The sequence below is a fragment of the Coregonus clupeaformis genome, chromosome 26, assembly GCF_020615455.1.
Source record: "Coregonus clupeaformis isolate EN_2021a chromosome 26, ASM2061545v1, whole genome shotgun sequence".
Classification (NCBI taxonomy): domain Eukaryota; kingdom Metazoa; phylum Chordata; class Actinopteri; order Salmoniformes; family Salmonidae; genus Coregonus; species Coregonus clupeaformis.
In genome coordinates, this window is record NC_059217.1 from 36,556,262 (window position 1) to 36,573,304 (window position 17,043).

The 17,043-nt window shown below is 45.3% G+C and overlaps 1 protein-coding gene across 4 annotated transcripts in view; it reads right to left on the minus strand.

Annotated features, from left to right (window-relative positions):
• Positions 1 to 455: 455 nt before the first annotated feature.
• The window catches only part of mob2a (MOB kinase activator 2a), a 96,524-nt gene continuing 79,936 nt past the window's right edge, over positions 456 to 17,043 (minus strand). For all 4 annotated transcript variants that reach the window (XM_041849746.2, XM_041849744.2, XM_041849745.2 and 1 more), the window contains exons 2-5: positions 11,738 to 11,898; positions 8,417 to 8,510; positions 1,288 to 1,412; positions 456 to 1,003 (exon numbers count right to left, since the gene is read on the minus strand). In XM_041849746.2, coding sequence (XP_041705680.1) covers positions 684 to 1,003; positions 1,288 to 1,412; positions 8,417 to 8,510; positions 11,738 to 11,898 — 700 coding nt within the window. In that variant the 3' untranslated portion in view covers positions 456 to 683. The remainder of the gene's footprint in view (positions 1,004 to 1,287; positions 1,413 to 8,416; positions 8,511 to 11,737; positions 11,899 to 17,043) is intronic.

The window sequence follows — 17,043 nt, forward strand, 5'->3', positions numbered from 1 at the left end:
CTTCAATCCTCCCACCACTACACAGGAGCGAAGAGCCAATACTTATCTTTGAGTCAGCTTTTCTCCACACAATAACAACACTGTACAATAGTATGTTCAAGCAAAGCAGTCACCATCCTGAACTGTACTTTAGGCAGAGGACAGAAGGAAGGAAGGGCAAACAGAAACACTGTCCCAAATGAGAAAAATAAAAAACACATAAAACTGAATAAAACTTTTCCAACATAATAAAATAAAAGTAAAATAAAACCAAAATTAAAATAAAACATTACATATTTGTTCCTAGTTTAAATTGCAGAGTAGATGGGAGGGATTTGCCCCTGGAAGGAACACGCTCACGCCAATTCCTGTTGGCGTGACAACACCCCCCCTACAAAAAACACCACCTTCCTTCCTTCCTTCCTTCCTTCCTTCCTTCCTTCCTTCCTTCCTTCCTTCCTTCCTTCCTTCCTTCCTTCCTTCCTTCCTTCCTTCCTTCCTTCCTTCCTTCCTTCCTTCCTTCCTTCCTTCCTTCCTTCCTTCCTTCCTGTTGGTGTCAGTGAAATATCATGTTAGTGGAAGGTCTCTAAGTCCTGCTGCTGGAGCCTGAGGTCTAGGAAGGGGACCAGGAACGTTTCCATCTCTTCTCTATCTTAATCTTCTACCGTCTTCTTCCCGGGGCTGCTTGTCGCGGCAACCCCTGCTCATCTCTCCGTCATGTGGTTGTGTGAGGAGGGGGAGGGAGCTGATGTGGGGGAGGAAGGGGCGGCGGGCGCTGGGGTGGGGGGCGCGGGGGCGCAGAGGATTTCGGACAGGTCGTCCATGATACAGGTCTCCTTGGGGTCGACTAGGTTGAATTCCCTTACGAAAACAATGAAATGTGCGTACAGAGTGTTCAAGTGGCCCTGCAGGTCCAGGGCCACTGTCTCCTTAAAGTGAGCCCAGTAGAGGTGAGCCAGCACATGGAAGAGGTACCGGCAAATCTTCTTTACCAAAGAGTCAAACGAGTTGGGGAACTCTTTGCCTGCACGGAGAGAGAGAAGAGAGAAGAGGGGGAAGAGCATGGTTAAAAATAATGTGGTCTCTTTTAGTTGGTTTGGCATTGCCAAGCTATTATCACAATGCCAAGACAGTTCTAAAGTGCCAAAAACATTCAAGACTTCTACTACTTGAGACATTAGAGGGCAGCAGGGGCACAGTTCACAAAGTCCCAGCTTCAGTGTGACGTCAGAGGAGAAGAGGCTACAGTGCTGCAGACTGACCACAGTGAGGCTCTGCGTGTCTGGAGCGGACCAGAGCTCAACTCACCATATTTCGTAGGGAAGTTTTCCTCTTCTGTGACCAGCTTCTGCACCAGACTCATGACGAAGTCGACGTACTGAGGGGCAGTGCACTTAGTCTTCTTCCCCCTCTCGTCATACCAGTAGTATATTCTGGACACAAACAGAAAGAAAGAGAGTGGGTTATTTTTCCATGTAAAAATACACCTTATGGAACAAAGGAGACTGTGAAGAGACACACACAAAAAGGTACAAACACATGCATATGCACACATTGTGATATTGTTGTATGGTGGTATTAAACATTTTGTATTGTGGATATGTAGTGGTGTAATAATGTTATATGATGTACTGTTTTATCTTTTGTTTTATATGTAATGTAAGTGCTTTAATATGTTTGGATCCCAGGAAGAGTAGCTGTTGCCTCGGCAGCAGCTAATGGAGATCCCTAATAAATACAAAATACAAATACTAATGTGTACATACATGCACTTGAAATGTACAAGATCTAGGATATTATTACTTAATCTAGTAAATTATTGCTGACAAGTCGTCTGATCTTTAACAGGAACAACCTGGTAGGTTCAATCACTACCTACATCTCATATTATTAATCATATTTGGTAAAGGATATGTACGAACTGAGGCAGCTTCCTTACACTGCAAGGTGTGCTTTTCCAAAAACTCAAAATGGCTGAATCATACTTCATCGTGTTGAAAGATGAAAGACACTAGGCCTACTTGAGAGCCCCCACATTCACAGCATTTCCCCATCTCGAAACGAGACCAAAAGTCCTTTTAACCCAACGTGATGAATGACTGAACTGTGTGTTCGTGCGGACTAGGGGTGTGTCGTTAATCATTAACGTTAAGAATTGCAGTTTTAAAGCTAATTTCCTTCAATTACACACATTTAACCATGACTTATGCCTTGTTCTTATGCCATCTGAGTGACTCAAACATAACAAAATCAATGGGGGCCCCATGCCAAGACATTTTTAAAATTGTAGATTCTATTATTTTGGTGATTATTAGTTCTCAAAGATTCTCTTTTTTTTGTTGTTGTGCTGGCCACGATTTATCAGTGGTGGTGCGCCGCTGCTAAATGCATATAGGGGAAACATCGCTCCCGTTTCAACAGGGTGTTAATCCCTTTCTAATGGGAGTTCGGACATATAATTACAAGCATTAGAAAGCGAATATTATTTGCTTTTTAACCAGTAGATAGCCGCATTTGGCGCGTGTTTTCTTTTGCCCTGTGAGCTTAAACTAGATGAAAATTCAAACTAGGTGGGCAGGCTTTTGTTAAACATGAAACAAAGTAGGCCCCTAGCCTAATGAATATGCTATCTGCCTTCAACAAAACATATTTCAGTCTGGAACCTGTCTAGGTTTGTTAATAATAATAATATATTATTCCAAAACTGCAGCTCATGGTTGGAACACATATACCCCTTCTTTAATCAACAAGTCCATTTTGAATCCGTGACAGAGCTGCCGTGATTTGACAAGGAATGTAGCTTGTCTACAGTTTTGTTTATGTATCCAGTCACTTAGATCCGTTTTTATAGGCAGTCATTTCTGTAGGCCTAATGGAAGCTTGGGTGCGCAGCACGCGCCTGTGTGTGTAGAGGGAGCGGTCGGATCGAAATTGAGTGAGAAATGTAACAGAGGAAAAATGAAAATGTAGAGAGAAGAACTGTGATCACTTGGCTAGGTTTTTTATTTTGTTGTGAGTCGCTAGTGCACATAACCAATGGAAGGAACACGAGTCAATGTGAAGTAGCGGTCGTCTTCGGGACAAAATTTCACCTGCCTGTTCGGGAAGCCATAAAACAGATTCAAAATGCCTAAGCCTACTGTATGACTACGATAGAACTTAATTGCCCCCTTGTGGTCATACCAAACAATACGATTTCATTAAAATGTTATTTTGTTTTAACGGAAAACTGATACAAAAAATAATGTCCATTTGTCACATCCCTAGTGTGGACCTGCCAGACAGCCTCCAGCCCAGCCAACCCCACCACCTCCTAAAATAGACATGTTTGCATATTTTCATTCCAGTGGACTTAGTGAACCCCCTGCCCTGGCCCTTCCATTTCCTGATTGGGCCGAATTCCCTGCAGTCTCAGAGTAACATGACACTGATCCCCCAGTCGCACGGCCGCTCACTCTGACCAGTCAAACATTTCCGGAGAGGGGTGACCCAGTTAGACGGTGGCTGTAACTGAAGGCCGCCCCTCAGGGCTAGCCACGGGGTATCATGAGTTAGCAAGGTCAAATGGCTAGTCAGTGAAGTCGCCAAACAAAGCTAGCATGGCTAGCATGACACAGGCGACCAGGGAATACTGTACTATAGCTAGCAGTGGGATAGTGACGCTAGGCTGGGCATGAGAGCTAAAAGGGGTCATAAACTACAGAACACATTACCACAGGCACCACACGAGTCAAATAACAGAACTCACAGGGAAGGCCCATCTAGGAGTTAGCAAGGTCAAAGCTAGCATGGCTAAAGCGACAGGGAAACAGAGCTAACAGTAGGATAAGCTATTAGCTAATGAAGCTAGCAGGGTATGGTAGCTGACAGGCTGGCTTTGATCTAGCACAGGCACCAAATGAGCCCTAGAGCAGAGCTAGCAAGGTCTGTAGGATCTACCAAGGTCAAGCTACAAGGCTAATAAGCTTGTAAACAATGGTCTGACTGAATCTCAAAGCTAGCTAGAACGCAGTAGAGGTCAAGGGTGGGTGGAGTAGTGAGCCTTAGTCGGAGCCTGGAGTAGCAGAATCCCTATGAGCACAAGACGTTGAAAAGATGGCGAGAAGACATATTTTTGGTTGAAAATATGTTGGAAATATGTCTTTCAACCAATTTTGCTCACTGCGTGGTCTGAGAGGCAGCGGAGCAGACATTACAAATCCTGAAGAATGTACAGCGTCCACATAACTGTAGGAGGAACTTACTGACCACAGGACAAGCACCAGGCACAACACCAGGACCAGCGCCAGGCCAGGGACTTCACACTGAGGACCTACTGACAACAGGACCAGGCCCAGGTCAAGGACTTCACACTGAGGACCTACTGACCACAGGACCAGGCCCAGGTCAAGGACTCCACACTGAGGACCTACTGACCAGAGGACCAGGCCCAGGTCAAGGACTCCACAGTGAGGACCTACTGACAACAGGACCAGGCCCAGGTCAAGGACTTCACACTGAGGACCTACTGACCACAGGACCAGGCCCAGGTCAAGGACTCCACACTGAGGACCTACTGACCAGAGGACCAGGCCCAGGTCAAGGACTTCACACTGAGGACCTACTGACCACAGGACCAGGCCCAGGTCAAGGACTCCACACTGAGGACCTACTGACCACAGGACCAGGCCCAGGTCAAGGACTCCACACTGAGGACCTACTGACCAGAGGACCAGGCCCAGGTCAAGGACTCCACACTGAGGACCTACTGACCACAGGACCAGGCCCAGGTCAAGGACTCCACACTGAGGACCTACTGACCAGAGGACCAGGCCCAGGTCAAGGACTCCACACTGAGGACCTACTGACCACAGGACCAGGCCCAGGTCAAGGACTCCACACTGAGGACCTACTGACCAGAGGACCAGGCCCAGGTCAAGGACTCCACACTGAGGACCTACTGACCAGAGGACCAGGCCCAGGTCAAGGACTCCACACTGAGGACCTACTGACCACAGGACCAGGCCCAGGTCAAGGACTCCACACTGAGGACCTACTGACCAGAGGACCAGGCCCAGGTCAAGGACTCCACACTGAGGACCTACTGACAACAGGACCAGGCCCAGGTCAAGGACTTCACACTGAGGACCTACTGACCACAGGACCAGGCCCAGGTCAAGGACTCCACACTGAGGACCTACTGACCAGAGGACCAGGCCCAGGTCAAGGACTCCACAGTGAGGACCTACTGACAACAGGACCAGGCCCAGGTCAAGGACTCCACACTGAGGACCTACTGACCACAGGACCAGGACCAGGTCAAGGACTCCACACTGAGGACCTACTGACCACAGGACCAGGCCCAGGTCAAGGACTCCACACTGAGGACCTACTGACCACAGGACCAGGCCCAGGTCAAGGACTCCACACTGAGGACCTACTGACCAGAGGACCAGGCCCAGGTCAAGGACTCCACACTGAGGAGATTACAGCACTAACACTCACTAGGCTAATACACACATACACCCACCTACCCCAAAACACACTGACATACACCCACCTACCCCAAAACACAGACTGACATACACCCACCTACCCCAAAACACAGACTGACATACACCCACCTACCCCAAAACAGACTGACATACACCCACCTACCCCAAAACACAGACTGACATACACCCACCTACCCCAAAACACAGACTGACATACACCCACCTACCCCAAAACACAGACTGACATACACCCACCTACCCCAAAACACAGACTGACATACACCCACATTCCCCAAAACACAGACTGACATACACCCACCTACCCCAAAACACAGACTGACATACACCCACCTACCCCAAAACACAGACTGACATACACCCACCTACCCCAAAACACAGACTGACATACACCCACCTACCCCCAAAACACAGACTGACATACACCCACCTACCCCAAAACACAGACTGACATACACCCACCTACCCCAAAACACAGACTGACATACACCCACCTACCCCAAAACACAGACTGACATACACCCACCTACCCCAAAACACAGACTGACATACACCCACCTACCCCAAAACACAGACTGACATACACCCACCTACCCCAAAACACAGACTGACATACACCCACCTACCCCAAAACAGACACGCTTACAAAGACTGACACAGCCCACCAAAAAACACACCCACACACCAACCCGCCCATTCACTCACCCACAGAAAATGGGCTTAGATAACTACCAAATGGACCAGTTCCCATTGCTCATGGAAAGTTCCCCCTAAAATAGCTTCACAATGCCTGGGGCAAGGGGGCATGGACTGTGACTGTGTGTCTCAGTTGTGGGATGGGTGTGTTCCTGCCAGGCGGACGAAGGAAAAGGCGGGGTGCTGTTACTGTGGTACACCATTAGACTGACTGGCTGGCTGGCTGACTGGCTGGAGGACTGGCTGGCTGGCTGGCTGACTGGCTGGCTGGACTGGCTGACTGGACTGGCTGGCTGGAGGACTGGCTGACTGGCTGGCTGACTGGCTGGCTGACTGGCTGACTGACTGGCTGGCTGGCTGGCTGACTGGCTGATTGATTGACTGACTGACTGACTGACTGACTGATTGACTGGCTGGCTGGCTGGCTGACTGGAGGTCTCCACAGATATTACAGCCTACGGCTACAACCCTCCTTGGAAACACTGGGAGCTTCCGGGTTCATGGGGTTTGGGTAGTGGAAATGTACTTCACTACAATATTGCACACTTTGTATAGCCACCTGTATTTTGCTGTTTGCTACCATGTAGCCTAGTATTGTAACCTAAGATTAGGCTTAACCATACAGGGTTCCTTCACATACTTTACACAGAACATCAGATAGCCTCTCCCACTGTTTAGGGTGTGGGTCACCCACAGTAGCAAAAAAGGTTACAGCATGTGTGGAAAAATACAGTAACGTTAAATGGGGTCAACCCTGTGACGTTTGTCACCTGACAATAAATCTGTCATTTCTCAACGGCTTCTCCATTGTTCGTTTTTTTCTCTGTCACTGTCATGTTTCTCCCTGTGTGAGTGAGTGTGTGTGTGTGTGTGTATGTGTATGGTTTAGCCTAAATGTGTGAGGGATCAGTCCTATAAGTAGGTGTAGGTGAGGGCAGCCTCTTTTCAAAGAGAAGGTCTCACACATGAAGACACCCCGCCCTGACACGGTCAACTCATTGGGTAAATACTCACAGTCAACCTCCTCCACTCTGCTAGACAGGGATGAATAGGCCTCCATGTTATGACTGTCTTTAACACTTTTTTACTACTGTAGCGGTGCGCACTGGCTTTTTTATGGAGGCAGATAAACAATAGCAGTCGATAGCTCTCTGTACAGAGTAAAGGCATTCCTTTATGAACAACGAAGGATGAAGGTGATATTTTAAGACCCTGTTTGGACTTCTGAGCTAAACTATCATAGGAGGGCTGGTATAGTGATGACTCGTGTTCGCACATAATACGTTCTATATGTTCAAAAGGACCAGAACTATTAGCTAGATGGTCCCTTCTAGTTTACTTGGCATTGGAACGCACAGAAACAAAATGGCCACATCTCCAATGTCATCATCTCCTCAAAACGGTTTGATCTCTGCTCTCTATCTGGGAACACTGTGAACTCACTATGTGCCAGTCCAGATAGGAACACTATATTCTAAGTGCAGAGACCTCACTATGCACCAGTCCAGATAGGAACACTGTATTCTAAGTGCAGAGACCTCACTATGCACCAGTCCAGATAGGAACACTATATTCTAAGTGCAGAGACCTCACTATGCACCAGTCCAGATAGGAACACTGTATTCTAAGTGCAGAGACCTCACTATGCACCAGTCCAGATAGGAACACTGTATTCTAAGTGCAGAGACCTCACTATGCACCAGTCCAGATAGGAACACTGTATTCTAAGTGCAGAGACCTCACTATGCACCAGTCCAGATAGGAACACTGTATTCTAAGTGCAGAGACCTCACTATGCACCAGTCCAGATAGGAACACTATATTCTAAGTGCAGAGACCTCACTATGCACCAGTCCAGATAGGAACACTGTATTCTAAGTGCAGAGACCTCACTATGCGCCAGTCCAGATAGGAACACAAGGCACCTCAGAAAGGCTAATGCGATTGGAGAATACTCGCTGCATATTCCGACATTCTCTCACTAGCATTAGATAACTCAGCAGTTCTCAACTGTACAGAACACACAGACAGACAGACAGAGATAGAGAGAGAACACAAACAACAGAAAGACATAGGGAACAGGGAGTACAGCCCTGCGGTCAAAAGCTCTCCTGCTATCAACAGATGGTCTGTTGCTGTGTCAGTGCATCCTTGATAAATTATCCAATGGGATATGAGACTTCTGATAAATAACCCAATTGGAGGCCAGAGAACTGATGAATAAACCAATGGTAGGGGAAGTGACTTACGTGTTGCAGGCCGTCATGGCTTGACAGGTGTCCCCAGTGCAGAACTCTGAGATGGTGCTGTACTGCAGGTTTATTAGATTGAAGAAGGTCGTCGCTGAAGAGGGAGAAGAGAAATACACTCATTATTACACTCAGTAATAGCCACAGTCTGCTCAAGGCCTAGCCTCGGTCAAATAGCCTACATACAGTTAAAGTCGGAACTTTACACACACATTTATATCATTTAGCAGACGCTCTTATCCAGAGCGACTTACAATGTATGTATACGTGTGTATATATACGTATATATGTACAGTTGAAGTCGGAGGTTTACATACACCTTATCCAAATACATTTAAACTCAGTTTTTCACAATTCCTGACATTTAATCCTAATCAAAATTCCCTGTCTTAGGTCAGTTAGGATCACCACTTTATTTTAAGAATGTGAAATGTCAGAATAATAGAAGAGAGAATTATTTATTTCAGCTTTTATTTCTTTCATAAATTCCCAGTGGGTCAGAAGTTTACATACACTCAATTAGTATTTTGTAGCATTGCCTTTAAATTGTTTAACTTGGGTCAAACGTTTCGGGTAGCCTTCCACAAGCTTCCCACAATAAATTGGGTGAATTTTGGCCCATTCCTCCTGACAGAGCTGGTGTAACTGAGTCAGGTTTGTAGGCCTCCTTGCTCGCACATGCTTTTTCAGCTCTGCCCACAAATGTTCTATAGGATTGAGGTCAGGGCTTTGTGATGGCCACTCCAATACCTTGACTTTGTTGTCCTTAAGCCATTTTGCCACAACTTTGGAAGTATGCTTGGGGTCATTGTCCATTTGGAAGACCCATTTGCAACTAAGCTTTAACTTCCTGACTGATGTCTTGAGATGTTGCTTCAATATATCCACATAATTTTCCTTCCTCATGATGCCATCTATTTTGTGAAGTGCACCAGTCCCTCCTGCAGCAAAGCACCCCCACAGCATGATGCTGCCACCCCCGTGCTTCACGGTTGGGATGGTGTTCATCGGCTTGCAAGCTCCCCCTTTTTCCTCCAAACATAACGATGGTCATTATGGCCAAACAGTTCTATTTTTGTTTCATCAGACCAAAGGACATTTCTCCAAAAAGTATGATATTTTTGCCCATGTGCATTTGCAAACCGTAGTCTGGCTTTTTTATGGCGGTTTTGGAGCAGTGGCTTCTTCCTTGCTGAGCGGCCTTTCAGATTATGTCGATATAAGACTCGTTTTACTGTGGATATAGATACTTTTGTACCTGTTTCCTCCAGCATCCGTTGCTGTTGTTCTGGGATTGATTTGCACTTTTCGCACCAAAGTACGTTCATCTCTAGGAGACAGAACGCGTCTCCTTCCTGAGTGGTATGACGGCTGCGTGGTCCCATGGTGTTTATACTTGCGTACTATTGTTTGTACAGATGAACGCGGTACCTTCAGGCGTTTGGAAATTGCTCCCAAGGATGAACCAGACCTGTGGAGGTCTACAATTTTTTTTCTGAGGTCTTGGCTGATTTCTTTTGATTTTCCCATGATGTCAAGCAGAGAGGCACTGAGTTTGAAGGTAGGCCTTGAAATACATCCACAGGTACACCTCCAATTGACTCAAAATATGTTAATTAGCCTATCAGAAGCTTCTAAAGCCATGACATTATTTTCTGGAATTTTCCAAGTTGTTTAAAAGCACAGTCAACTTAGTGCATGTAAACTTCTGACCCACTGGAATTGTGATACAGTGAATTATAAGTGAAATAATTTGTCTGTAAACAATTGTTGGAAAAATTACTTGTGTCATGCACAAAGTAGATGTCCTAACCGACTTGCCAAAACTATAGTTTGTTAACAAGAAATTTGTGGAGTGGTTGAAAAACGAGTTTTAATGACTCCAACCTAAGTGTATGTAAACTTCCGACTTCAACTGTACATCAAATGCTTTCAAATATTTAGGCTGCTACTTTGAAGTATTTGATATGCTATTTGATCCAAGTAAGTACTGTTCTTGAACACAATAATTCTGCAGTGTAATGTTTACAGTGAATGGGACAACAATCCCGACCCTGGGGAGCCACAGCTTTGGTAATCTTCACTATATTTCACGCCATATGCAACACTTTGAACTGTACAGTTCTGCCCCAGGTATAAGACGGAGAGGGGGAGGAGGTTGGAGGTATTGGCAGGTAACTGAACTGTTGGCTCCATTCATTACCACTATTTTTGCAACTTCTTTGTATGTTTCTCAGGCTTCTTCTTTGGGAAATGTTTGTGGCCAAATGTACATAGCATACAACGTTGTTAACAGACAGTTCACATAAAAAGTGTCTGAAGTCAAAAACATTCTTCCCAAGACGAGTGCCGTTTGAGTTCAAAGGCTAATTCTATTAGTGGTCGATACGGACGGGGCTTGGCCTAGTTGCGTAACTCCCTGATTTCATGCCGAAAAATACCTTCGCAGGCTAAAACGTGTTCCATTTGTTTTACATAATAAGTCTGTTTCTTTTCACAGGCTAAAATGCATTCCATTTTGTTTTAACATAAGGCTGTTTCTCAACGCAGGCTAAAACGAATTCCATTTTGTTTTTACACACGTCTGTTTCTCTTCACAGGCTCAAACGCGTTCCATTAGATTTTACATAAGGTTGTTTCTCAACGCAGGCTAAAACGAATTCCATTTTGTTTTTACACATGTCTGTTTCTCTTCACAGGCTCAAACGTGTTCCATTAGATTTTACATAAGGCTGTTCCTCAACACAGGCTGATAAAACAACCCACACTGAGAACACGTGGTGTTACAGGACTTACAAACCCCCAGAGAAGATGCCTAAGATGCCTGTAAACTATCAACAGCAGATATTCTTGTATAGTATAATGTTTATGATAATAGGAGAAGGCACTAGATAAAACACTGTATAGAACAGGCAGTGGATTGTCAATGGAGGATTTAGTCGTTTCATCCTGCAGGGCATTACAGGGGTTCAGACATCTCCTCTGGAAGAGTCTAAGATGGAGATGCCTGAGATGATTGGAACCTCTGAGATGATTGGTAGCCCTGAGATACTGTTGTTCTTATAGAGTCATTATATAACGTAAGGAGCTGCACCTGGAGCTAAACTTCTTGAGGATTAAGCTGCAGTGCTGTTATTGAATACACATCCAAAGACACTGACAAGGCAGAAATTCAGATGCCTGAGTACCGGGGTAATATTTAAGTAAATCTGTAGGGTGTTTAGCTTTTCTGGAAGCGTTATCTTGTGTCTGGACAGACTAGTGGAACCTCAACACGACCCAAATATGTTTTAACAATGTCATTAGCTGCTGGTAACTCACTGTTGCTGGCGAGCCATTCGTTGAGGTCTATCTCCCTGGGCAGCAGCACCAGCTCTTTGAGGTCGAAGTCGACCACGCGTACTTTTGTGAACTCCGCCTCCAGATACTGCTTCTTCTCTTCCGCTTGCGGCTTCTTCCCATTGGGCTTCGTCTTAGACTTCCTGTAGGGGAAGGGAAGAGAAAGGGGACAGGTTAGAACAATTCACAGGGACATTCACTGACGACTGAGAGGAACTTTTTAGAACTCTTCATCAATGCAGGGACTACAGCTAGCAACTAAAGTATTACATTGCAGATGGGTGGTTTCGTGCACCCAGCGTCAGTACAGACAACTTTCTGTTCCAGTACCTGACCCAGAGCATGACTCCTGACCTGCCGTTAGGGCCAGTTACCACACAGTTAGCCGCCCGCAGCGCCATGTACTTCCAGCACTATTTTTAGCAGGGGACTGTCATTTCACACTCCCACTACACTTCCAGGGCCGTAACCCTTCGCCTCCCTCCCCTCACCCAAAAATCTTGTCCACTAATACAGCCTATCTAGGGGTTAAAGGTTGAATGGGTTAATAGGCTAGTGAAAAGGACAATGCAGGCCTGGCTCAATTGACGGAAAGACCATTACGGCACAGAGTAGCATTAAGTTTGTTTTCCTATTTTCTGGCGTCCCTCTTCATGGCAGTCAAGTGTTCTGGGTTTAACATCTTGGGTTTTTTACTGAGCTCTGACTTGTCCCACTTTAGAACACGATTAGCATTCCAACCGCTTAATTCCTCGCTCCCTCTTCATTATTTCCCTTCCTCTACATTTCCATTTAATTCCCTCGCTCTCTCCCTCTCTTTTTGCAGTCTTACTTCAGTTTGGGTTTGTTTGAGGACAGGGGAGTTTTCACTTGGCGCCCTGAATTTATTGCGCCTCTGTTGACCTTAATTTCCGCCATCCACCCCCTTCTCCCTCCCCTCTCTTCCCACACTCTCCACTCCACAACCTGTCTAAACACAATATAACCCCCCCTCCAATGTGTTCTTGGCTCTAGCCTTTCGCTTTCCTTCCCACTCACAGATCCTAATTCTTGGAAGACTGGCGGCGGTCCACAATCAGGAGGAACCGAGTAAGAACAGTATGGCTCTGATGGCCATAAACAGTGTTTTCAGCAGAAGCCAATCAGAAGCGTACATCTGTGCCTTCCCATTCCACACACACACTGAAAGACAGAGGAAACTACCTTTACATGTACAGACAATGTCTAGAACATTCACTGCCAACTTTTAATTTTTGAGGACTTTTAAGACAACCCTCTACTGCAGGGGTGTCAAACTCATTTTGCTATGGGATGCCGCTTTCAGATTTCAATGAGGTCGCATGGAATAGCCTTCATTTCTCAGAACAAGAATAGACTGACGAGTTTATGAAGAAAGTTATTTGTTTCTGACCATTTTGAGCCTGTAATCAAACCCACAATTGCTGATGCTCCAGATACTCAACTAGTCTCAAGAAGGCCAGTTGTATTGCTTCTTTAAATCAGCACAACAGTTTTCAGCTGTGCTAACATAATTGCAAAAGGGTTTTCTAATGATCAATTAGCCTTTTAAAATGATAAACTTGGATTAGCAAACACAACGTGCCATTGGAACACAGGACTGATGGTTGCTGATAATGGGCCTCTGTACGCCTATGTAGATATCAACCAGACAATCAACCAGTTGACTAAATGGGGTCAGTCCTACATTACAGTAGCGGATAACAATCTGTGAAACCTAACGGGTAACGACAAGTTCTTCTTCATGCCCTTACCTAATTTAATTTACTCTAGAATACCACAGCGATTGAAATTGGTTGATGCATGTAGCCTACCTACACGTACCACCTTTAAAAGTTAACTTTTATGACCTTCAAGGGGATTTTCCAGTTACGTGATGTTTGAGGAAGAATAACAAAAGAGAGACTATATGAAGTTAATAAGTAGGCATATGCCTAGTTCTCAGCTCACAGGGAAGAAAGCACATTACCCAACCTTGTTTCCTCAATAGTGAAACGGCTGAATACAGAGGCAGGTGTGAACACAGGCTGTTACATAGAGGTTGAAGTGGGTAAATTCATGTCAGGGGATGTATGGTGAGGATAACTCCCGAGTGGCGCAGCGGTCTAAGGCACTGCATCGGAGTGCTAGAGGCGTCACTACTGACCCTGGTTCGATTTCAGGCTGTATCACAATCCAGCCGTGATTGGGAGTCCCATAGGGCGGCGCACAATTGGCCCAGCGTCGTCCGGGTTTGGCCGTCATTGTAAATAAGAATTTGTTCTTAACTGACTTGCCTAGTTAAATAAAGGTTAAATAAAAAAAATTAATAACTAGAGCCTGTTAGAAAAGACTGCACAATGAAATCCTGACTTTGTTTGAGTACTTGAAAAATCCTTCCTCCCTGATGTGATTGGATAGGTGAACAAGGTGTCTCCCGAGTGGCGCAGTGGTCTAAGGCACTGCATCGCAGTGCTAGCTGTGCCACTAGAGATCCTGGTTCGAATTCAGGCTCTGTCGTAGCCGGCTGCGACCGGGAGACCCATGGGGCGGCGCACAATTGGCCTAGCGTCGTCCAGGGTAGGGGAGGGAATGGCCGGCAGGGATGTAGCTCAGTTGGTAGAGCATGGCATTTGCAACGCCAGGGTTGTGGGTTCGATTCCAGTATGAAAATAAAATAAAAATGTATGCACTCACTAACTGTAAGTCGCTCTGGATAAGAGCGTCTGCTAAATGACTAAAATGTAAATGTGTGGTGGAAACCTTGCAGTCACCTATCTGATCTTGTCAAATCAGTGATTACTTCAAGTGGAATACTGGACCAGAGGGGGCTAGGCCCAGAAGCTGCTCACCTCTCTCTCTCACACTTCTGTTGTGATGCTGATGACCCTACATTATAGTGTCGGCAGGGGGTGCTCAGTAGGGCAGGGGTGCTCTGAATGGGGTTTAGCCCTATAGCTTACTCCAAGCTCTACGGAGATCATGATTCGGAGGGTGTTGCAGTATAGTTTTTCATCACAAAAGGTGTGTGAAATGCTTGAACCTGCTGTAGCCAACTAGCTAGCCAGGTGCTTTTTTCATCATGACCAAAACATGATGACGTTCTATTTTTAGCTGATATGGGAATGAATACACAAGCAGCATATCAAACTGGGATAATGTTTTAGGTTACACCGGCAAGTATAAGAATATTTGCCAGGGCTTATTTAAAAAAAATTATATATCTATATATGATTATTTCACATGGAGATGTGGGAAGCTAAAAAGGCTAGCTAGCTTGCTATGTTTGTAGCCAACTGGCCAGGCTGCCAGCTAGCTACTACTAGTAAGGGAAGGCAACTCTTCATTGCTTGACAAAACTAAAAAACTGTCCGCTGCTCCAAAAATCCCACTCCACACACGCACGTAGATCAACAGAGTGAAGCTTGTAAGTAACCTTATTGCAGCACACAGGCATGGGGAGGAGGGACCTCGAGCCTCCAACACATTGGGTAAGCGAGCCTCTGTCATGTCAAGTGATCCTCTATGCCGTGAATGGAAATGAATATGACTGCATGGCATGAAAGTACATTCAACAAGGTTAATAAGAAAAACCGATGTAACATGACTATAGAAGACTTGCATCAAACAGGCCTCAGGACCGTTTGGCCTCGACTTCTAAAAGTAGAAGAAATCAGAGAAGACTGCCATTGTTGCACATTTCCTCCGAGACTAGCTGAGTATGAAACGTGTGGAGATTTCTGCCTTACTCCTGTGTCTTTATAACCCAGTAATGGCTGCTGTGGCTTGGCTGGCTCGGCCTGCACCTCTCTGTCTGTGGTTTTTCAGGGAAAAGAGGCATTGAGAAGTATACTCAATTTAGATGCCTAAAATAGATCTGTAAGTCTAACTGGAAGCAAGCAATCTGAAGCTGATATCCTCAGCCAAAGTCTGTCCTTACAAAATGGAGAAGAGCTTAGTGTATGCAGTACGGTTCAATAATAATAATAATAATATGCCATTTAGCAGACGCTTTTATCCAAAGCGACTTCCAGTCATCATCTCTCTCACGTATTGATCCTCTCTTCCAGTTGCGCTGAACACTGCCAATGGAACAAAGATGAAAATAAGTATGAAAATGTATGTACTCACTACTGTAAGTCGCTCTGGATAAAATGTCAATGTCAGATCACAACAGGAGGAAGGAACCTTTTTGACTTTGGATTGATTAACTTTTTTGGCCTCTTTGACTTATCTTGGGGTTGTTTTGATTTGTTGCTAGGGTTGTTGTTCAGGTTAATGTTTGTTGGTCAAAAAAGTACAGGAAGAACATCAACACATCTGTTCCTTATGTTGTGTTGTCTCCTCTATCGTCTCTGTAGATACTGTAAGGTGGTTAACACTGATAACACTGCTGGTCGGCTGGTATCGCATTAAGTCCAGGTGGTAAGAAAAGCAGCGTGTTTCTCTGGTGTGGATGGAGCTCACCTCCACATACCAGGGCTAAAGGAAACATGCTCAGTAGGCGCTTCAAAAATCCACCATAACTACCCTCCAGAGAGAACAGGGGGAAAAAAACTCCTCACATTGTCTGGCATAACTTTGTTTACGCTCCAAGTACAAGTTCTTCTCCCTAATTCAAAACCTCAACCCTCATGAGGACAATGTGTTTTTCCTCTTTTGTTTAGGGTTTTGTGGAGGGTTAGCTGATCCAAGATCTGTGCTCAGTGTGCAGGAAGCCATCTTGTTTGGATGGATGCTGAACACTGTTCCCTGTCACAGATTGCATTAACCACTTCCATATGCCAATTGTTAGATGCCTCCCAAATTCACCAGGCCAATTTAAGCAACAGTTGTGCAATATTGGGCTTGGCAGGCAGGTGCCACTGACTGAGGGGAAAGTAAATACATGGCTAAAGTTAGCAAGGGGGTAAGTCATACCAAATGTGTTAAGATTGCATAATGCAGTCAATGCACTAATAAAAATGAGGAAATCCTCTTGTTCCAAGCCTTTAAAGTAGCAGTGTGCGTGCGTCAGTGTAGGTGGAATTTGTGCATGTTTCACTGTTCAGGTGATAACTAAACAGAGTTAGCGACGCATACAAAGTGGCCAGGCGGCTCGATTCCAAGGTTGCCTACTTAGAAAATACAACACTGTTAGCTTAATGTATACAGACTTTCTGGTAGCATTTTTTAGTCAAAGCACTTTCAGCTTTCCTCTGCATATTGTGTAACGTATGGAATGATATGATGCTATTAATTGGAAGCAGGTTGTTGGGGCTGAACAGTAACAGCCAGTCTTGTGTTGTACC